At 30.5% G+C, this 23,047-nt stretch overlaps 2 protein-coding genes across 2 annotated transcripts; one reads left to right on the top strand and one right to left on the bottom strand.

Moving 5' to 3' along the window:
• Positions 1–136: 136 nt before the first annotated feature.
• LOC106059887 (uncharacterized protein KIAA1143 homolog) lies at positions 137–3,471 on the top strand. Its single transcript, XM_013217579.2, has 3 exons — positions 137–343; positions 1,236–1,377; positions 2,562–3,471. The coding sequence occupies exons 1-3, from the start codon at positions 221–223 to the stop codon at positions 2,762–2,764; spliced, it is 468 nt and encodes a 155-aa protein (XP_013073033.2). The 5' UTR covers positions 137–220; the 3' UTR covers positions 2,765–3,471.
• Positions 3,472–6,120: 2,649 nt separating this feature from the next.
• Positions 6,121–22,029, bottom strand: LOC106059885 (deoxynucleoside triphosphate triphosphohydrolase SAMHD1-like). Its single transcript, XM_056035207.1, has 17 exons — positions 21,843–22,029; positions 18,271–18,696; positions 17,519–17,576; positions 17,256–17,337; positions 16,646–16,806; positions 16,294–16,409; positions 16,103–16,173; positions 15,388–15,528; positions 15,110–15,160; positions 14,784–14,948; positions 13,839–13,930; positions 12,956–13,012; positions 12,259–12,463; positions 9,845–9,931; positions 8,991–9,095; positions 8,770–8,895; positions 6,121–8,164 (listed from the first exon to the last, which is right to left on the bottom strand). Exons 2-17 carry the CDS (start codon positions 18,617–18,619, stop codon positions 8,036–8,038), a joined length of 1,995 nt encoding a protein of 664 aa, XP_055891182.1. The 5' UTR covers positions 18,620–18,696; positions 21,843–22,029; the 3' UTR covers positions 6,121–8,035.
• Positions 22,030–23,047: the final 1,018 nt, after the last annotated feature.

Consider the following 23,047-nt stretch of genomic DNA (forward strand, 5'->3'; position numbering starts at 1 on the left):
TTTATTTTTTAGTTTAGACACTACAGTTTAGTCATTTAGTTTAGCTTTAAGTTTAAGCCTTTTTTTTTAAATTAAAGTTAAAGTTTAAACTTCAAGTTTAACTCATTAATCTAGATTCTAGGTAATCTAGATTTGTCTATATTAGATCTAGAAATTTCTAGATATATCTGGAGTCTGGAGCAAATAGTTGAAATAGACTAGAATTTCAATCTGTTTTGAAATGCCTAAGCCTAAGCAAGGCAGTCGACATGGTATAAATTATGTCAAAAACGAGGACCCTTCTTTCATTAAGCAGTTCAAAGAAAGAATTGGACATAAAGATGGTCCAACCTTAGATTCAAAGGTACCAGAAAATAAATAATTCTTTCTTACCAAAACATTGGCCGTAATTCTTTAAAGTTAACAGTACAGTCTCTACTAACACAACACTATTGTAATTTGTAATTATTTTTATTAACAAAAAAGATCTAGATCTAGTGACTAGATCTAATTCTAATACACATTCTGTAAAGTAAAGTCTGTTTCATTTCATAGCCTAATTATTATGGATTCAGAAGGTAGATCTACACTTCATTTATTGTTCTTATAAAATCATGACTTTAGACAGATGACTAGATGATTATGTAATGCATCTTTTTGTCTCCCCATTATTGTCATAAGACATGGTTGGATGGCTTCATGGTAGTGGTGTATGAGGTTCGGACTGACAGCATGATGGTCCAGCTCTCCCTTCATCCTGCTAGGGGTTTGGTAAAGGATGTAATAATCTTCTTTTCTGAAGGAACATCTGAAATATAAGCATCTTTTTTATTTAGATGTACAAATGTTTTGTCTAAAATCACACTTGTTTGATGTGAAATGGGCTGATAGCATGACAGTCTATTTATAAATATAATTTTCTAGCTATAGTACCCCCAAAATTCTATATTAACATTTTCTTTTGCAGACCTGAACATTCAGTATTCTGATTTTATAACCATATGTTTCATTAATCGTAGAGAAACCATCAGATCAATTCAAATATTTACACTATGAAGACAGAAACGACAATGAGATTTTAGAAATTACTCTATAAAGATGGTCTCTTGTTTTGTATACAAATTCATCCTATTTTATGTTTCACTTGATGATTTGGAAGTCGATAGCACAAACTACAACACATGATGATGCATACAGCATTTAACTTCAAACCATATAAAATTGTCGACCTAATGTTTTCATTATCTTCAATCTAGAGAAATTCCAGTAATTTTGAAGAAGAAGAAGAAGATGATGATGCACCAGAGAAAGAAGATGAAAAACCAACTGTAGTAGTTATTCATGAAGGTGACTTGACTGCAGAAGAGGCTGAGAAGGAAAAGAAAGTTATTGAAGAAGGTTAAGAAGTATTTATTTTTAGTCAATTTGATTATTATATTTTGTAGAGAAATTTTTTTTTTCAAAAGTACATGTAAAAGTACCATGCAAAAGTACATTTGTAGCCAATGTTTCATTCTTTCACCATTGTACACATGCAACTTGTTTAGCATACACTATTGGTTTTACTAAAATTGAGTCTTGTTAAAGATTACTATGATAGAATGTTTTACATTTGTTGTGTCTGAATAGAGATGTGTGTAATCAGCAGTTACATCTCTCCAATGCTACTATTAAGTATTTAATCTATTGATGAAATATTTTTTTTAAAGAATCAGTTGCCACTTTTATTTTTCACTAGTCGGATGATTTTCTCATAAAACTTCTATTATTTTTTTGAAGTACTAAAGGGCTACAACTCTTCAGAAGCTTTTGTGTTATTCACCATCAACCTTAGTCTGTTTAACTGTTGGTGCACCACACATGATCTGTGGACTGTTTTTCTCCATTCCTGTCTTTTGCCTTGACTGGAATCTCTTTCAATGTCAGGCTTGTCAATTCTTCGATGTCTTCCAATTACTTTGTTTGCCTTTTCTTTTCCCTGGTGCTGTTTCTTGCAAGAAGGTCTTTGTGAGTCCTGAGGACCTCATGATATGGCCTTAGAGTTTAGGTTTTTGTTTTCTGACAAAGCAGGTCATCTGGGTCAATAGTATTCCTATTTCAAGTTTCCTCATTTGTGGTGAGGTATTTGTATGTGATACCTAGGATCCTTCTTGTGTTATTAATGAACTAATATTGTTAAATAAAATTGTTTGAAATTAAAATTCATGGTCATGTTTTAAATATTTTCTAATGCACCACATGTTAAATCTCATAGAATATATTTGACCTTGACCTGTAACCATTGTACTAGTTGACATACTTCATTTAGTTAGCAGTATCATTGTGCCATGACCCAGTTACTACATATACCACCTTCACAGACTCCTACAGTTAAACTGGTTGTCAGTAATGTTATTAACTGATTAAAAAAAGAAAACTAGACAACACATTGAAGTGCAGTATTTTAAAAGTTATTGTTTACAGCTTAATATTCAAATTGATCATCTCTTGCAGAAGTAGTTTGGATTTAAATTCATTCATTCAATACTTAAAAAAACATTTATAAACTTAAGTGTACTTACAGTTTTTAATTCTGTCTTCAGGACCAGCAAGGCTGGATGAAAAAATAACATTCAAGAAACCAAATAAACGAAGTCAAGACACAACAGATTCCACCACAGACTCCACAGGCACAATGAGCAGTGTGAAAAAATCAAAAGAATCCAAAAAAAAGAAAGAATCCTTGTCCAAAAAAACAACAAACAATTCCCTGCTATCATTCGGAGGGGAAGATGAAGATGAATAATATTTGTCAATAAAATGAAAACATTGTCCAAAAAAAAAAATAAGGAACAATTCACTGTTATCATTTGCAGGGGAGAATTAAGATGAATAGTATTTGTGAATAAGATGAATAATTAATGTCTGTGTTTTAAGTTAGTAGTAATACTTAAAATGTAAATTGTTTTTTTTTTTATGTAAAAACTTGTAGTTTTGAAAAACGTTGATTTCTGTTCATTTTACAAAAGAAAATTAAAAAAAATGTTTTAAGTTATATATGTTCATTTAACAAATAACGGTCCTAACCCTAAACCATTTAAACATAAAGGTCAATCAGTGAGCAGCAACATTGGAACATAGTGATGACACCCTAAAATGCATTCATCATGGAAATCAGCCTATTAGAAAGTTCATTGGGTAGTTAAGTAGGATCCTTACTTTGCCTTAGTTTATGCAGCCAAGTTGTAACTGAAATTGTAAATTTATCACAATGACCACTTACTTTTATCTCATCATCTTCTGGAGATTTTCATCACTTTGTATTGGTCGCTTATACTGTTTTTATAAAATTGTAAGTGAATATTGTTGTATAACAAGTTGAATGTGTGTAGACGCACTGAGATATTTGAATTCTGTTGTTGTTGACTACATGTTTCAATGTGTTTGTGTGGAATAATGGACTATTGAGAAAGTTTGTCTTCAGAAAATAAAACACATTTAATATATAAAAAATGTTATGCTTTAAGTTTGATTGAAAACAAATACAGATTTTGTCAAAGATTTTTATTAATATCAACAAGCTACCATTAGAAACATTCAAAGATAACAAGAAATAAACAAATTTGGATTAAGTTCTAAGTTACCAATTCTATACCTTAAAGAGCATAGTTTCCCAAACTATTTCTTTAACGGAATACTTTCATTTTCTGAAACTTAAACGAAACCCTTCATTTGTTTTATAGGACGGATTATTTCCTATTTGTTTATTAATAATAATAAAACCATTTTTTTAAATTTATAAATATTTTTTTTTTAAACTAAGTATTTATTAAAAAAAAAAAATTAAATATACAGCATAAGCATTAGAAAAATTAAGATTTAATGACCTTGATGAGCTTAACTTCTTGATATCAGACAGGATATTGATAAGCTAACTTTTAATATCTGATTTCTAGATACTTTGACATTGTTTCAACATAATAAAAAATTCCAACTTCTCACAAACATATTGCAGAAAACAAGTAAAATAACATCAGCTTGTTATGAAATAGTAATGTACTCTTCAGACAATTGGAAATCATTTTTGTTTCAAATTAAAGACAGAATTTAGGTCAGTTCAAAGTTATGTTGTTATAATGTTGTTTTTTTGTTATTGATAAAACCTTTAAAAAACTAATACTGTAAAATCAATTTTTCTTTTCTGTATACTTATGAACAATTCATGTGTAGGACTCTTTAATTGTTCCAATAGTTCATGAAACACTTATTCAAACCTCGCGAAATTCTTGTGTTCCATGGAACACTGTTTGGGAAACTTAAAGTAATGGATAATGAGATGTAGACAACTGAAGAACAAAAAAAAGTGCAACAGATTTGATGTAAACAGACTTACACACAAGAAGTACAACCAGTATTTTTGACTGCATAACAAAGAGAGTCTACTCAGTGCATTCTTTGTGTGGAAATGGCCAGAACTAGTCTTTGCTATGAAATGTGACATTTCTGCATAATAAGCAGTTAAAGTTGGCTCAGCCTCATAAAAAAAATATTTTTTGTTTTTTCAGCATTGAAGATGATGAATACAAGAGATTTAACTTTAAAAATTCCAGTACTTTTTTTTTGTTGATATGTTTTTCTACTAGAATGTCATCACAATAAATGTTACAAGTGGAATGAGTTAAATACATTTTATATGGTAACACATTGGTTTTAGTTTCAATTATAAAGATATACAGAAATTGTCCCAATTTGATTTGATTTCACTTTTAGTATTTGCACTTGGTATCATAAAAAATGTTAATAACTTAATGACGAAAATACTGACAAACAATTCCCACAATTCCAAAAAAAAAAACACAACAAAAATTTTTTAAATATTGTATTAAAAAAATCAAACAATTACCTTTTTAGACACATTGACAGATACTTGTATATAAAAATAAGATACACACACACACATCCAAGTAATTATGAAATGTTTTAAAATATAAATGAGATAGTAGGATTGGAAGAATACAACATAGGCCAAAGATGAGTCTTGTACAATGGTGATAGTAAGCATGGATGCGATAGTAAACATGGATTTCAGAGAGATTAGCCAACAGCAGTAGAGGTGCCTGGCAGTACTAAAAGGGACTTTGATCTGAAGTGGTTCAGACTACATGAGCAATGGAATTTAAGTCACAATAAATATTATATATAAAATGAAAATAGCCATAGTAGGATTATGAAGATATGCCTTTAACAAGCTTTCATTAGCTTGAGACTACACTTGAAAATCTTGTCTCCTTTTCCTCAGGTTTTAATTGTAAATCTACAGCAGTCTTTCAAAAAGAAGTTTATCATGTACTATTTGTATCTATGTTTTTAAAGTGGTTGTAAATTTTCATTTTATTTTGTAGCATACAAATTTTAGTTATAAAATTCCTTAAGGGGTTACTGGATAGTGAAATTTATTTTTTTTATTTTTGCTTTAACTTAATAACTATTGTTATATTATATCATATGACAACTCAATAATAAAAAATATATATTGAATGTTGTCTAATGTTTCCGGGTTGCCATGGTAACGGCAGCCATCTTGAAAATAAACAAAAATTAGTTCGTATAGGAAAATTCTAAAATTTTTCAAAATAGATAAATTTCAAAGCTAAAAATACTTACACCTTAAAGTATAAAGGTGGCTGGAAGGAGCTAGCTAGATTTTATACATTTTCCCTTAGTATTGTGCATTTTATGATTTTTTAAAAAAGGGTGATTTTTTTCCTGTAAAATGCATCCACCTTTTTTTTCCCAAAAGATCATATATTAAAAACTTCTTCAGCTAAAGTCATTAAAACTAGCTGATTCTCTGTATTATTTATCTCTGAATATGTGTACCAAATTTGACACATTTATCTCTATTAGTTCTAGAGATTTTAGAAATATGTTACAGGGGGGGTCACAAAAAACGCATTCACTCAAAAACAGTGAATTTGTATTCAGAAAAATATGGAAAATAGTGTTCACCACGCATCATTAAAATGCTTTTTTTCAATAAAAAATGCTATTTTTTAGAAAATTTTTGGTGCCAGTTTATAAAATACATGTCCACCTATTTAATTACACCAAAATTGAAAAATCAATTTTTTTACCCAAAATCACTATCCAGTAACCCCTTAATAACAATTTTTGCAAAAAAAAAAAAAAAAAAAAATTTTTAAAGCAATTTCTAAGAAACATCTAGTAAAGAAAGTTTTTTCAAAGCTGAAATAATAACTACTATCAAACTTTTTTAGTTTATAGCTAAAATTTTTGTTGCATTTGGGTCAACATCAAAAATCAAAGATTCCTGGCAAAAGGAAATTTTCTAGAATAAGAATATATCAAATAACTTCTAAAACTCAATAAGGCATTGTTTTCTAACTCAGATATTATTATGCAGACCAGGCTGTGACTTACATATTATGTTGCACCAGAAAGAGACAATATCAATTGTTTAACCTTAATAAACAAGTGAACACAAGAACATTACTATAAAAAACAGCACTTTCATAATTTTCAGACAACTTTCTTACAAAATAGTACTGGGAAGTAATGTTAAGGAGTGGTTTAAAAAAAAGGGAATGTTTATGAGTTAAAAAACTTAAAAATAAACTAATGCTTAGTAAGAAATGCCCGAGATTTCAACAAACAGATAACACAAATTAGCAAAAATATCTAGCCCTTGAATGGGAATGTCACATTTTATTGCTTTTAGCACTACTTATGGCTGCTATAGATTGAGTGGACCATTGAGGTAAATGTATAATGCCATCTGAAATGAATTACAATCAATAGTATCAACTACTATGGTGTCGAAAAATAAAATAAAAAGTGAAGCATTCTTTATAAATCTTGCCTAAAACACAGTCAAACAAAAAAAATAATTTAATTTATGAATGTTGAAACAATTGTCTTTACAAAAACGTTTTTGCTGTTCTCTGGTACTGATAACGAATTAAATGGATTTCAGTTGAGCAATGTAAACGGGATGTGATCCTGGGACTTGTGAGTCAAAACTCTTTACACTTTAAGACCATGCAATAAAAACAAACAAACCTTCTAGTTGATAGAAATAATATCAAGCTATGAAAAGAAATAATAATAAATTATAAAGCCCAATCATAAAATAATCCAAATACCTTTAAATATCACATAGTCAAGCAAGACATTTAAAAGCAAAGCACAAAAAATTGCATTGTTGGACAAAAAAGGGGTATCTAAAAAGAAAAGAAAATAGAGGTATATAAAACACCAAATTATAAGTATCAGACAGATCACAGATAAATTAAGCAGTGTTCATATTAGAAGTTACATTAAAAAAAAATTAAAGTCTCCCAAATGAAAGCACTGAAGGCCATTAAATGGCAAGTTACCCAGCCTGCTGCCCTTAGTTTTGTTCTTTTATGCTGTGTTCTCTTTTGGTGGAGTTAAGAAAAACAACTTTAGTTCTACATATCAGAAAATGTTTCATAAGACATATTCTTGGATGAACTTATTTTCATCTTTTACATTTTCTCACTAAATTTATCTCTTCATGGTATATTATACATATGGTTAATGATTAGAAAAAAAAATAACATGAAGGTTTGAGATCACTAAATGCATTAAAGCTTAGTAATTGTCATTTGTAATACAAAAAAAAAAAAAAAGTGTCTAGGTAAACATGTAAATTTGGATCCAATGAGGTATAAAATACTTGATTGATTAGTATATCATTGATTGACATATGATAAAAAAAAAAATAATGGTGCAATATAATTTAAAACATTTTTTGCATGGCACATTTCTTTGACTTCACCCACAAATAAAATAAATAGTTTTCAGTTTGATCACAATTTCTAAAACAGCTTTCTGTAACATTAATGTTTACACCCTGAGGAGCAATACAAAAACCGTAGGAGCTTATGATACTGCACAATAAAAACTAAAACTGTTGGCAAACATTGTTTTAACTTTTGCTGGGCAGACAAAGGAGAAAAAGCTAAAGCTAGAAAGGTTCGAGAAGGTGGTTTCTTATTCAATGTCTAAGCTGGAGTATCTTGCTTTGTGTTGGTTATTCCATGTCTAAGCTGGAGTATCTTGCTTTGTGTTTCCCAGCAGAACTTGGTGTAAGTTGCATGGAGAGGCTGAGTTCTTCTTTCTTTTTCTTTTCAGGGGTAGACATGGTCTGGTTCCAGCCGCTCTGGAAAAAAAAAAATCTTAGAGTTAAAAATAGAAATCAGAAATATTATTTTTTAAGGCATCATATCTTTGTGTGGTTAAAGCAGTCAATAAAAATTATTCAATGTTGCATAACTGACAAAAAAAAAACAACAGAAAGTAGTATCATGTAATAACTTAGGCTGGTTGAAATAAAAGATAAAGAATATTTAAACATTTTTTGTAATGTTGAGTGCAGCCAGCACAACAAAATTTCCCTTTAGTCCAATATTAAAATTAATCAGGCTTAATATCCTCAGAACCCTCTTTAAAACAATGGGCTGCATGTGATAAATGTTTGAAAATAAATTTAAGAATGTGTTTTTCACATTTGAAAAATGCATGCCAAAATAGGGAAATGAAATAAAAAAAAGTCCTGCCAACTCTTCAAAATCTTTTGCATACTTGAAGAGCTTAATTATAATACAGTTTGGTTACTTTCGTTTACTACAGAGCTTAAAAATGAACTAAATGTGGTAGATTTCTTCCCTCTACAAATCAGCATTTAAATTAAAAAAAAAAGATATTTCTGCTGAAAGAAAGAATTGACAAAATTTGTTATCACATAGTTTCAAAAGTAGATCTTACTTGCATATCCTCAAACCAAGCTTTAGCTGCCTTGTCTAATACTTGACGTTTGACTTTGTCTCTGTCACAACTGTAAACTCGAATCAATAGCTCGGAGAAAGTCATTGGACCAAGTATCCGACTTGCCTAGGTGAAAATAAGATGAAATAAACAAAATAGGAAAACTAAATTGCTATTACACATATGTGACAATGTGAAATTCAAAATACTCTATCAGTTACCTCGCTCTTGGGTAAATGTCTGGCAGAATTCTCTTCATGCTTAGAATAAACTAGAAGTTTCTCTACAGGGTTCTGATGCTTCATACCAAAGTCCAAATAGGTGACCTAAAAGAAATAAAAACAAACAAAACAAGATTACAAAGAGAGCTTGTGTTTTCACACAAACTCTGAGGCCACCCCCCAAATCTCACCATGAGCTCCTTTAAATAAGGATATTATGTTATGTTCTGGAAGAAAAAAAATCATAACACTGAAACTTTTAGTAAGTATTTGTGATAAAATGTCCAATGAACAAAAATAATTGGCCTTCACAAAATTACACACTGGAGTTTTCTTGTAAAATACAATGTAACACACATAATTTTCAGTACATCCCTCATCTTAATTGCAAACCTATGTGACCATGGCTAAAAATTAACAACCTACAAGGATCCCTATTTTCTCTAACTCATATGCCTTATCATCTTCATGTTTATCCAGTTACTCAGAAGTGTTGTGATCTATTACTTCTCTGCATGGCAAGCATTTTATCCTGGCTTTGATTAATAGCTGAGCCTGCAACTAAACAGACATAAACCAAGCTTGATTGCTCCAGATAATCCCAGTACCTGGCAACAGAATCGTTCTTCCCAGAAACTATAGCATTTCTTAGCTGGCTTACACCTAGGCAACTGGACTGTCAACCAAATAAAAATAATCAGCAGACCAAAAAAAAAAAAACTAACCCAGGGTGCTACAGTTTTAAACATTTTTTAAAGATTTATTTGGTATTTTTGTTTTGAAAGCAATGAAACAAAAACTGATTTGAAGTTATTACTTTTCAAAAGCAAAGTCAAGTAGAAGAATTTTACTACCTCAACCACAGCATCTGTAGATTTATAGGTAACACCAAACAATTCATTGGCTTTGTTGAGGATAGCTTTTAGAATTTCATCAGCTGTCTACAAAAAAAAAAAAAGTTATTTCAAAAATAAAAAGTTTTGTTTCTCATACACATGTTTAGCTATTTAACCATGATAATAGAGTCCTAACAATATTAAGTAATTAATTGATAAGAAAAGAGTTAAGTCCTAGTTTGATCAACATAACATATAAAGAAGAGTAAACGTTATCATTTACACCGACAATCTACAGAAGATCTGATCTTGCTCTTAATAACTAATGAATGTTTTCTTAAAAAAACAATTGAACATTTTTTGCTCCGCGCCCCCCCCCCCCCACCCATTTTCCCCCTAGAAAGAATCCTGATTAAGCGAATGTATGGTTCTACTACACTTTAACATATTCAAATGATAGGCCTTTAGATCTAGACTTAGAGGACGATGTGTAAAAGTTTCCTGAGTATTAGTTTATTAAATTTTGCATCGATAAAGCCAAACCTTCTGAGATACCCGAACGCGATACGTCTTTCAAAACCGATGTTGGCTTTCAATGAGAAGTCTAATACTCAAGTCAAAATTACATTTATTTATTTTTATTTTGAAATATTATAACGGTCAAACTGTGCGGCCAACGAGCTAGTAATTCTTTTCTAAGCGATTTACACCTATTTTTACATTTTTAGAAAAATCGTTGGAGCCGTGAATAGAAGTATTGTAAGAAGAATTTTTGATGATAATCTTGGTAATGAGAACAAATACGGGCATATATTATTCATAAAGGAACATTTGTACATTTTTTATGACAATAGGGTTCAATATTAATGTAGGTGATCCCAGATTCAAAATGTTACTGATTTAGTTTTGGACAAGGTGGCAGGCTGGGAGGAGTGTTCGATTAATTATCTCTAAAGTCTCTCTCTGTCCCACTCTATCTCTCACACTCTTTCTATCTCTCACTCTCACTCACTCTCTCTCTCTCTCTCTCTCTCATATATATATATATATATATATATATATCTATATCGAGATTCATCTGAATCTTTAGTCTTATAATCAAATTTTGTTTTATTGCAAAACTTAATTTTAATAAATAAAACAAAATTGCTTTTGTTTTGTTTTTTTATTTATTTAACTTTATTTCATAAATTCAGCCTGCAGAATAAGATCAAATGTAAGATGTCATCATCGAATCCAGTAATGAGCTGACACAACAGATATTGGTGAACATGTAGTCTTTTCATCAAGCCTGCTATTCAATTTTTAAACCCCTAACCCTAACCCTTTCACCAGATTACTTATAGAATTAACATTGCAGTAGGTAGAGCTTTCTGACTACTAATCATTTACACAGATCTCACCAGATTACTTGTGCACTAGGTACATCATTCCGAGTACTAATCTAACATTTACAAAAACTGAACAGCAACTAGAAACACTAAACCATCCTTAGCAGAGATGAAGTAAGAAGGAAACCAACTAAAGAAAAATTGTAAAGCCTGTGTATGTTGAGCAATTATTTTAACATTAATATATATCGTTAAGAAATGGTCATCCAAAGGAAAGCTGGCTGGACAATGTCAAAGAATGGACTGGCCTCTTTCCTGCTAAGATAAGTTGCTGACCAGAAACAAATCAAGGGATTTGTTAACAGGAACTGTCACAGCATCCTAAGGACAAAAGTTAAGGGTCAGATGATGATTGATATATTGGGGGTTAGGGTTATTGGGGGATTAAAAAAGAATGCGCTAAAACTATTGCACTAAATTTCCAAAATAAAAATAAACAAAAAATTGATACCTAGTTGGACACAAGTGTTGTAGATAACTTAGTTTTTATTTCATGATTTACAAGTGCTCAATATAACAACAGCATGAAATGCCGAAATGAAAATTCCTCCCAAATGTGAATCAGGATCTCCCTGTCCACTATCAGAGTCTATGTTGATTGCAGCTGTTATTCAATCTTTTATGTTATTGATAATTACTGGCACTGATGAAACAAAAACTTGTCCTTAACATATCTCCAAAGGAAAAAGTCACACACAGAGAGGTCAGGGAACCTAGCAGGCCCAATGCAGAGATCATGGCCAAAAGGAGTCACCATTTTGAGGGTATATAAACAAGTGATTTTCATTAAAAAGAATTGAAATTGACAACTTGAAATTGACACCTAGTCAAACAAGGATTACTCCTGTATTGAATGACCACTATCAGTCCATTACAATGCATATTCTTTTTGAATCAGGGTGCATATTAGAAGCAAACAAAAGGTAATAGCAGCACAATTAATGGTAGGAAGTTGTGAACAAATCAGATAAAAGACCCTAATGACCTTCCATAGAGTTTATGGAATGTTAGCTTAAGTCTAAGAATGATAAAACAGCTTACCTTGTGAAAATCTTTAGACTCCAGAGGAATACTCTCATAAACACACGTGTAGAGATCTCTGGTAAATACACGCTGAATAATATTTTTGGCTTCCTGGACCTCTGTAGCTGTGTTTTCCATGTAAATTATTTTGAACAAGATGTTGTCAGTCAGCTCTGTGTAGGCCAGCATGTTGTCAATACATTCTGACATCTTACATTGGGTCCTGCCAGATTTAAAAGCATTAGCTTATTACTAATGCTACTAATTAAAAAAAAACAATTATAGATTTCATTAGTATACTATACTTTAAACAAGGTGATCAAATCAATTTGAGCTTTGGTGACTTTTTAAAGTATTTATCCAATTTGCAAAATAATAACTTAAGATCTAACTTATTCGAGTTTAAGAATACTAAAAGTCTAGAACATGTTCTTCCAGACAGCTTATGGGCTGGATTTTGAGTTGAAAACTTGGTGGTAAACTTTTGAGACATGACAAAGTGACTAAAATATCATTGTTACAAACTTTTGAGACATGACAAAGTGACTAAAATATCATTGTTACAAACTTTTGAGAATGTTGAATACAAAACTTTTCCAATGTTTAAATGCTATTTGTAGAAACAAAGTGATTTCAATTTTTAAATAATTAATTCAACATTGTTCAAAAGTCTGAACTAACAAATTGAACTAGCTTGATTTAGCAGTCCACTTACCCATCTTTCTTTGTAAACTGAACATAATCATTGGCTTTGATAAGAGCATGTAAAATCCTATTTAAAAAAAAAAATAACCAGTCATTTAACCTAAAAGATTTTATTTTTATATGAATTTTAACAAATTTTGTTTTCATATTTTAAACAAATGTGAGCATAAGTGAAATTTTCAAACTAATTAAATAAGGAGAAAAAAACAACTTAAAATACTAAAACTATTTATTAAATATTCATTAACAGCTCAACTTAAGGCCTTTTTGTTTTTCCACAGAAATGTATACTATTTGAAAGCAGATAAAATGTTAAAAGTTTTTTTTGCTTTTTGCATTAAAAAAAAACAACATTAAACATTGTATACATTGTGTATGTGGAACTCCTAGAATGTTTCTATGTGCATATCTTGTAAATAACTTTATTTCTTCATCATCATGCTAAACGAATGTTATCTCTGACAATTGGATCAAGTGAAAAAATATAACAAAATCTCCTCACTACAGTCAGTGGGAAACAATCCAGCAAACAGTAATTAAGCAAGAAATCAAGAGATGCAAAGAACAAGGAAAAATATTTCAAAGGAACGCACAGGGGAAGAGAGAGGCAAGTAGACTAAAGGAAACATGGAGGAGATAAGTAGAATAAGAAGCAAAAGCTGTCAGAATGGACACCCAACTGCACCCAACTGAGGAGAATTGCCAAGATCAGTGTCCAATGGCAAAATACTATTGCTGCCCTATGCTTCACTGGGAGTCAAAGGGATGAAGCAAGCAAAAATAAAATGTGAACGTAATAGAAAAAAAGACATTTAAAATCAAGCTATAGACTTTGGTCAGGTCAGTAATAATGTTCTACATTGAAAGGAAGAAAATTGAAAAAGAAGTCTTACATTGTCTCAATAGCATTGCTGACTTTATGTTGATAGGCAGTCCTGTGTAAGGTGTACCTTGTATAGAACATGTTGTACAGATTGCCTATTTCCTAGCAAATCAAAGATATATCTATGTTACACAAGAAAGCAAAGCTAAAAAATTATTTAAAAAGAAAACAAAAATAAATTATTACTTCCCTGAATTAAGTATAATATTCTAATAATTAACTCTTTCTCTCCATAATTATTTACCACATTCTGGTGGAATCAACGTTGGTATCATCAGTTAGGAGAGAAAGAGTAAATGTCTGATGTCACAGTCCAGTTTTAGAACCTCTGTGACATGAAGTGACACTCAGTCACCTATTGTAATATTCCGTGCGGGCAAGCACGAGGTTATGTGAATAAGTTAAAGGACTCTGAAATAAGGGTCAATGTTAGTTAGTTAGTGAAGAACTCCAGCAGAGAGTGGATGTACGATTTTCTCTGTCTGTAATATGTACCGTAATGAATTTGATCTTATGTTAACTTGAGAGATTTCTTCGGACTTATATTGTGAACATTTTATTGATGTGATTACTTATTCTACATGGCATGAGCAGCCAGTATTTATTGGTCTATATTTTGTGAAGGCTGAAGTCGCCAGTATATTTTGTGAATTATATTTTATGTATAATAAAATTATCGTCTGCTATAAGAGCGTTTATTAGTGTTTCGGAACGTTTGTGCTTGAAGAGTTCAGTACGCCAGTATACGCACACACCTGCAAATATAGTGCGTATGAGAGAGTATCTACTTAAGGAACAATATCTACAACACTCGGACACATTTTGCGTCGTCACGCCTACAACTAAAACTAGGCAGCGACATCTGATATGAAAACTCCACATATGAGAAGGGGGAGAGGGAACACAACACATAAACTAGAACAACACAAATGAAAGCGAAACAAAAAAAAATTACTTTATCTCTGGTGCATATCTGCCACTCCTTATTTACTTCGATGACTCTGGCAAATTTCATAAAACGGAAATGATCAAAGTTATTTTTAACACCAAGATGGTGGCAGTCTCTGGCAAAGTAATCCCATTTGTCCACATCGATTCCATTCCTTTTGTTAGACACAATCTAGACATAGGAAACCAAAATGTTTACTCTAAGTCACCTCTTCTACTATAAGATTTCTGAGACAAGCTGCTTTTACATTCTTATTAATATAAAATAAAGAGGAAAGTTGTTTTAAATATTCCAGAAAATTCTTTTAACAAAGGCTTACACTATTTTATTACCTCATACAGGAAATATTTCTCCTTGTCTCTCCCTTTCAAAGTACCACTGTTCTGTTGGGAAAATGCAAGATATCATCTTATGGTATAACATAAACTCCATAATTTGTTGCAGACAAATAAAGAATAATTGAATGTCCAATGGTCCAACCAACATATTTCTAAGTGTTCTAAGATTCTGCAATAATTTACTAACAGATCATAGCTAAAATACTGGGCATAGTTAGTGAGTACTGACTAAATGATTAAAAAATATAAGTTGGGCCAAATAGTCTACTTACATCTATAGGTCCATAAATTTGTTCTTTTATGAAAAGAATATCCTTCATATCCAATCCATACTTTGATAATAACCCTTTAGGCTCCAACAACTGATTCTCTTCTATCAAAAAGTCAAGCATGTCCAAAGAAGCTTTTTCATGCTGAAATGAATTTGAAATTAGAAATCTAATAAATGTATGTTGGTCAAAGTTAAAATAAAAATTATAAACAGAAGAAGCTCAACTGAACTGCAATATAACTAAATTGAATTGAGGTTTATAAAAAATCAAGTTCAAATCAAGTAGTAGAAGTGATGCAATAAAAATGTTCATTCTGTGAAAAAGAGATTTGAAAAAAAAAAAGAAAGATTTCAAAGACAATTTAACATAAATTTAAAGTTAAAAAAAAAATAAAGATTAAAAAATATAATTTTTACATGGCTATGAAAACTCAGCTGTATTGTACATTTCTTTTCTTGTGAGTACCTAGAAGTATTAAATATGTTTTACTAAATCAGTCTAATTATCTACTACAGAATTAGAAATTAAAGAACCAATGAATTAGAATAACAAAAAAAAAAAAGATTTATTGGTAAAAAGGGCTAAATTATCAAAGTATGTTGTAAGAACTAACAAAAAAAGTATTAGAACGATGACATAACACTTAATCAACATATTTTTCAACTCAACTCATCTAGGAAAAAATCCTGAGCTAGTATAAAGTAATAAAAAATACCTTCCATTTCCTGTTAGGACAAACTGCAGGAATAAACTTCCCATCAAACAAATGAGAGAATGGACCATGACCTAAAGCAAAGAATACAAAAACTTTAATAGAAAAACTATATAACATAAAAATGTTTGTTGAAAGGTTACAAACTCTACTGGATCACTGTAGTCAACATTTAAGTTTTTTAACAACTCTACCCAGATCATGACAAAGTCCAGCTATTTCAACACACAATATATCTTTGTCTGTGATTCCAAGGTAAGGTTGGTTCTTTTGTAGAGTCCGAGCAAACTGACCAGCAAGGTAACACACTCTGAATGTATGAACACAAAAATAAAAACATGTAAATAGCTGTGGCAACTGAGAGGACCAATAATATAATATAATCATTTTTGTTTCAAAGGTTATTGTAGACTAGACAATGAGACACCCCCATGCCCAAATTTCAAAGCAGACGAAAAAGAAACTTGCAGCAAAAATTATCATAATGTTGATAGCTATTTTTTTTTTTTTATAGTTTTCCCACATGACCACAGAAAGCTGACTTACCCAAGCGAATGTTCAAATCTGTTGTGCGATGCTCCAGGATAGACATAGTAACACATACCTAGCTGTTTGATGTACCTTAACCTTTGGAACTGTGGTGTATCAATTATGGCCAGACATGCTGGGTGAAGTTTAATTAGTCCATGTATAGGATCATTAAAAACCTGAAGTAAATAATATGAACAAAATACAAAAAAACACAATCAATGTTTATTTGTATTTTATACCAAGTAATTTGTTTTAATTTATATACAGTGTTTTTTTTGTAAAACTAAATAGTTGCCTGTACTCACTGATGGATTGCCTAACTTTTAACTACTCATAAATTAATAATAAATGTTAAAATACAAGAAAAGTAATAATTTTTTCCCCACATTGAAAAAAGGTGCCGGTACGCCAAAAAAAAAGCACTGTATGTATATATATATATATGTTAATAACTATTTATCTGTTTATATATGTACTTTATATAAAATTAAATGCAGATAAAATACGAGAGCAACATCAATTATGTGTTATGATCTGCCTTTTCTTTACACCAAAATCAAGTTAGTTGAATAAGTTTGAGATATGTGATTAATATGAAAACCAATGGACGATAAACTATCTTTACCTTAGAGTTTTTTTCCTCAAGAGTATCCCCAATACCCAAAGAATCAAGAGATTCCATGATTTCAATGCAATCTCGAAAAGTTCTAAAAGAAATGCAATAAATGAGCTTAGAATTATATCAACAGTAAATTATAGAATAGTATAGAATCAGTTTAGTACAATGAATAAGCAAATTTTTAAAATGCTTTTTTTTTAAACACTTTGTAGCTCCTGCCATAAAATTTGTTAAAAACACTGTTGTAAGTAACAAAATAACAAAATTACTTGACTCCCATCTGCATTAGTGAATCAATAGTCACATTCTTGAGCTCCTCAGGATTCTCTGAAACAGAAAGAAAATTTTTTACTAATAATTATTCACCAGTGTTAAGAAGAAAAAAAAATGATTCGCCAAAAATGTTCTGTTTAAAACAAATTTAATGTTTTTCTTTAGCTTAGCAGAAAAAGAAGACTGAATGAATAAAAATAAAGTACAAAGTTTCCTATTTACTATTCATTATGTACTTAGTAATGTAACAATAGGGTCAATTTTGTAGCTTTATGAGTCTTCTAAAAGAATGTAGTATTTTCAACTTTAAAGGGTATCTCTCTGTTGTATCAGAGAAACACACCAATGTTAAATTTGGTAATTCAAAAAAAAAAACATACAAATTACTAAACAATGCCTCATCATTTCTCAAATATGTCATTTTCCAACTAACAATATTTGCTTAACTCAATCTACCTAAATGGTAGCAGAGTGATAAGACAGGCTGCTGAACTTAAGGTGCTGAGTTTAAATTCTGTTGATTTTCCTAGCTCATTAATTAAAACCTTGGATACCAAGCTAACCATGTGGATACATGTAGGATGTAATTATTTTCTCATCTGACTTAATGTCAGTAATTTAGAAGAACATTAACACAGCAGTGCTGAATTCTACTTCACATGCTCTACTGAATGAGATCTTGAAAAGCACTTCCTGTGCTATATTACAATGCAAAAGAAATGTCTAAAATTGGCATAAAAAAAATTACCTAGCAACAGTTTAACAACATCCTCTGATTTCAAGCCATCAATCATTTGATCATCTATCATATCTATGCTGTTATTAGCTCCATGTGGTTCAATGCTGGGTGATAACTCCTCCATGTGAGTTCCATTTAATCTAACACCATTAGATTCAGGACAAGAGTTCAACTCATTCAAATTATTTTCATTAAATGAAGTCCCAACTAGCTCTTGGCTGTATGATAATCCATTTGTGTTGTTTTTATGTAATATAGATACCTCATTTCCTTGCATTGACAAATCAACTGTACCCCTTCCATTTGAAACATTGGTTAATGATGAATCAATCTTTGGCCGCTTTTCCTTCTTATACATTATTATCTTATTATTTGTATAAGATTGACTTCAAAAAGTTGAAATAAACTAGTGTTACATAGCTTCAGTAGTAGACACTGTAGATTAAATGCAAATTAAAAAAGTCAAATTATTTATTGGTGATTAGATTTAGACTATAATTTTTTTTTATTTTATTGTAGAAAAGAAAAATCTAACCATTAAGAAATTTTATTCTCTTTGTTTTAGCTTTGGTAATTGTTTTTCCATTTACAAAAAAAAAAAATGATATAGTTTAATCTAAAGTACCGTATTCTAGAATATAAATCTCTCTCTACATCTCTATGAATATATGAAATTAAAATTCTAGTTGCAGTGCAGAAATCACTCTTTCACAATGACAACAAGGGGTTTAGAAATAACTAGAGTGAACAGTCTACAAGAGTGGTCTTTAACCTTTTTAGACCGACTTCCAAGTTTTCATACATTTTCTCTTTAAAAAATCCACTAATGCCCCCTTCCTAAATAATACTAGTAAAAGAAAAGAAATGTGAGAATTTAAATAAAATAACCATTTATTTATTGATTTTCACATTATCCTTAAAGATTTGTTAGTTAATTTTAAACTATAAATCTCTCTCTAGATTTCTAGGAATATATGACATTAAAATTCTAGTTGCAGTTCAGAAATCACTCTCTTTCACAATGACAATAAGGGGTTTAGAAATAACTAGAGTGGACAGTCTACAATTTTTATAAATTTATTCTTCTGACTCAATGTCATTGATTAAAAAAAAATTGTTTAATAGTTCACCATTTCTATAAGTGAACACTGGTTAAATTTTAAATTAAGTTTTGTATTTCATATATCTATTACAAGTACTATTGTTATTATTGTTGATAGGTTTTTCAAAAAAAAAAAAAAATAAGCTCCTCATTAAGATCATGTAAACATTGTACATAACCAAGTTCAAGAGTTGTTCAATTCATTTGTAGAGTTTGTAAGTTTCCTTACAAGTTGTTGCATAATATCACTGGCCATTTTATCACTTTGTCTTTAAATCAAAGTGTCCTCCTCTAGTGGCTACATCCAGTCTATTTCTTTGATTTATCATAGTTTGTTACAACACAAGTATGTCACTATCCACACACTGTTCCTCAGGGGCCGTTTATATGGCAGAAACCTGCACATGTGCTACAGAGAAGAAATATGGGGGAATTGATCATGTGTGCTAAGCCTTGCCTCTAGCTCAAGTCATCGGTAATATGGATGTTACAAATTACATCTGGATCCCTCCCAGACAGAAGTTTGTTCAGATAAACAGATGGAGGCAAGCTTATGTGTGCCTAGAGTTTCAAGAGTCTTAAAAGAGAAGAATCCAGTTTCAACCATTTATATAAATGTAAATTACAAGGTAAATGCTAAAAATAAATAAATTTTTGGCGACAGATTTGGTATTTGATAGGAAGTTAAATGGAGCCATATCTCTGGAGCTTCACTGTACTGGACATTTTATCGTCTTTGAATCAAAGTGTCAGATATTGATAATACTTTCATAACATCATTGGGATCTTGATGCACCACTGTGGAAATTACCTTTTGGAAAGCTGGAATGATCTATTTATTTACATCATAAAACTTTTGATCTTTTACAATACGCTCTGCAATTTTGTAATAGCCTAATTTAAAAATGTTTTCACGCATTTATCTTGAAGTTATTAAATAAAATCCATAAAAAGATAAATAACAGCATACTGGTGAATTTTTCTCTAGGCCGACATTGTCACTGTTTTCACTGTTAAATTTAACATTTACATATATAAGTATATATGTTGTTTATTGTACTGCAGATAAAATAAACTATAATTTAGATAGCTTGTAATAAACTTTTACATGCGTAAGAAATAAAAATATATATCTATACTATAAAGTAGAAAGTAAGGTGTATGTGTGTATGTTACGAATAGAAATAAAAACCTCTTGACCAATCTTGATAACACTTGGCAGAAATGTTCCTTGGGTACCAACGTAGTGCGTTAGTGTATATGTTTTAAATTGTAGCCATAAAACAAACTTAAGACCCTCAAAAAAAAAAAAAGTTGACAAACTCTATTAAAGCTATAGACTAGTATTTTATGGATCTAGGCTTTGTTTACAATGTTGACATAAGAAAAGATAGAAAGGATTTAGATAGTTTTTTACTTTGACACATTTAAATACAAAAGATAGTCTATTGATTTCATTACGTCATAAAATTAACCTTCAATTATGTGTTTCAAAAGCATTTTTACATAAATTCGTTCCACATATCTGCAAATTCATAACGTCCTGACTTACTTATAATACCATTCATTTAACAAATCGGTTAAACCAATTTTAATTGTACTTTATATCCTATTCATCTTGCTCCTTTTGTTTTTAATAGATATGAATGTATCGGCTTCGGGTAAACCCATTTTCACAAAACTAATTTTATTTTCATAGCGAAAGAGAAAAACTTGAAAGGATCATTAGCTACGTTTAACATACATCTAAATCCAAGTCTAAGAATAAGTTCTATTCTTATCTAATCTAGTCTACTAATCTAGAAATACTCAAATAGATAGATCTAGACTATATTATATATTAGTATATACTAATATTAGTAATATTATAGACATATAATAGATATTTTATAATATATTATATTACAGATCTTGCTGATGTGATTCTATGAATCTTCAGTGCTCTCTCATCTCTCAACTTGAAATCAATTTTTTTTCCCGATATCATGATTTTAATCATATAGACATAGATTAGATAGTCTAGATTGTACTAAATCTATTTTTTTAAAATATAGATATAGATCTATAGTTAATATAGTTAAATATAGTACATACTTATTATTGACTTATATACTCGTATCTGTATACCCTCATATCTTCTAGACTGACTAGAGTCTAGTATTACTACTACTATACCGTACTTAAGTTAACTTTTAAGTCAGACAGGGCTACTAGACTAGATCATGACTAGAGACTAAGAGTAAAGACAGAGAGTAGAGTCTCTTACTCTCTATCATCTATGTCTAGTACTAACTAGATCTAGTAGTTATTACAGTCTAGTTACTCTAGTAACTAAACTATTCTTAATTCTAGACTCAATCATCAATGATACTCAATCTAGATCTTAGTCATAGTGTAGATCATAGACTAGATCTAGAATTATTATATAATATAGAATTTAGAATATAGAGAGTCCAGAGATAGTCTAAGTGTTCTTTACTTTATAAGATCAGAAATGTAATCGAATAATGTGTATGAACTTTGAAGTATTGAAGTGTATGTTACGTAGGCTCCACTGAACTTGAGATGAACCTTTTTTTTTTTATTTTCAAAATATGAAGACCGCATAAGCATAAGTGTTCTTCATTTCATAAGATCAGAAATTTAATCGAATAATAAGCCTCTGTAGGGAGTTCCTGAACGGATTGATGTCAAATATGCATGACTGTAAGCATGACGCGTAGGACGTAATCATCTTCTTTATTGAAGTAACGTCTGTATTATATAAGATAAGATAAGAAATATTAATACCTATATATGATATAGAATTTAGGAGGAACCTTCATCGGAAGATAAAATAAAAAAAAGTAATTAAAAAAGTATTTAAAAATACTTTTAAAGAATATATAAATAAGGGAAAGAATCGCATACTACATACGGTTTTTTCTTATTTATCTTATACAATCCCTTCTTCTTCTTATATAATACAGACGTTACTTCAAAAAAGAAGATGATTACGTCATACGCGTCATGCATTTAGTCATGCATATTAACCAATGACCTAAATTCTGCCAAGTCACTGGTTTTCCTGGCTAGCTCAGGCAACCCCATTCCATGCTCTAATAGCGCTAGGGAAGAAGGAGCATTTGTACAAATTTGTTTTAGCATATGGAACGAGGAATGTGCAGTGGCGTAGCATCCATGGCGAGAGAGGTTCAATGAACCCGGGACCATTTAGGGGCCCACACCCGATGGTGTAACAACCATGGGGTAGGGCCTGATTTACATCTATGCAACATAAGCTCTAGCTTAGGGCCTCCAAGAAATATTTAGTAGTTACAATATCTGGACTTATATGGGCCCCCACATTTCAAATAGCTTAAAATTAAAGCCAATTGAACTCTAAAAATACGACAATGCATGGCGCGTATTGGTTTCATATCGCCTGGTCACATGACTAATGACCAATTGTGGCCTGCCCTACACTTCAATTTTGTAAAAAATGGTTTTAAAAAAAATTCTTAAAATATCCTGAACGTCATATCAAACTTTATATTAACATCAAAACATTAATCCATGTTTTCACCTAGATTCATTGTAAGGAACTATGCATCAGGCCAAGACGACTTTTTACCCATAGGCTTGCCCTTTTGTTACATTTACAGATATTACGATAAAATCAGTAATAATTAAGGAGGCTGTTTC

Source organism: Biomphalaria glabrata, chromosome 7, assembly GCF_947242115.1.
Source record: "Biomphalaria glabrata chromosome 7, xgBioGlab47.1, whole genome shotgun sequence".
NCBI lineage: Eukaryota > Metazoa > Mollusca > Gastropoda > Planorbidae > Biomphalaria > Biomphalaria glabrata.

What these genes read in the sequence shown, in the direction of transcription:
- LOC106059887 (XM_013217579.2), top strand. Translation starts at nt 221, where the DNA reads ATGCCTAAGCCTAAGCAAGGCAGTCGACATGGTATAAATTATGTCAAA. An exon ending in GTCCAACCTTAGATTCAAAG is followed by an intron (nt 344 to 1,235) that starts GTACCAGAAAAT and finishes TCTTCAATCTAG; the next exon opens with AGAAATTCCAGTAATTTTGA. An exon ending in AAAGAAAGTTATTGAAGAAG is followed by an intron (nt 1,378 to 2,561) that starts GTTAAGAAGTAT and finishes TTCTGTCTTCAG; the next exon opens with GACCAGCAAGGCTGGATGAA.
- LOC106059885 (XM_056035207.1), bottom strand. Translation starts at nt 18,619, where the DNA reads ATGTATAAGAAGGAAAAGCGGCCAAAGATTGATTCATCATTAACCAAT. An exon ending in AGAAATATTTCCTGTATGAG is followed by an intron (nt 14,949 to 15,109) that starts GTAATAAAATAG and finishes TCCTATGTCTAG; the next exon opens with ATTGTGTCTAACAAAAGGAA. An exon ending in AGCAATGCTATTGAGACAAT is followed by an intron (nt 13,013 to 13,838) that starts GTAAGACTTCTT and finishes TTTTTTAAATAG; the next exon opens with GATTTTACATGCTCTTATCA.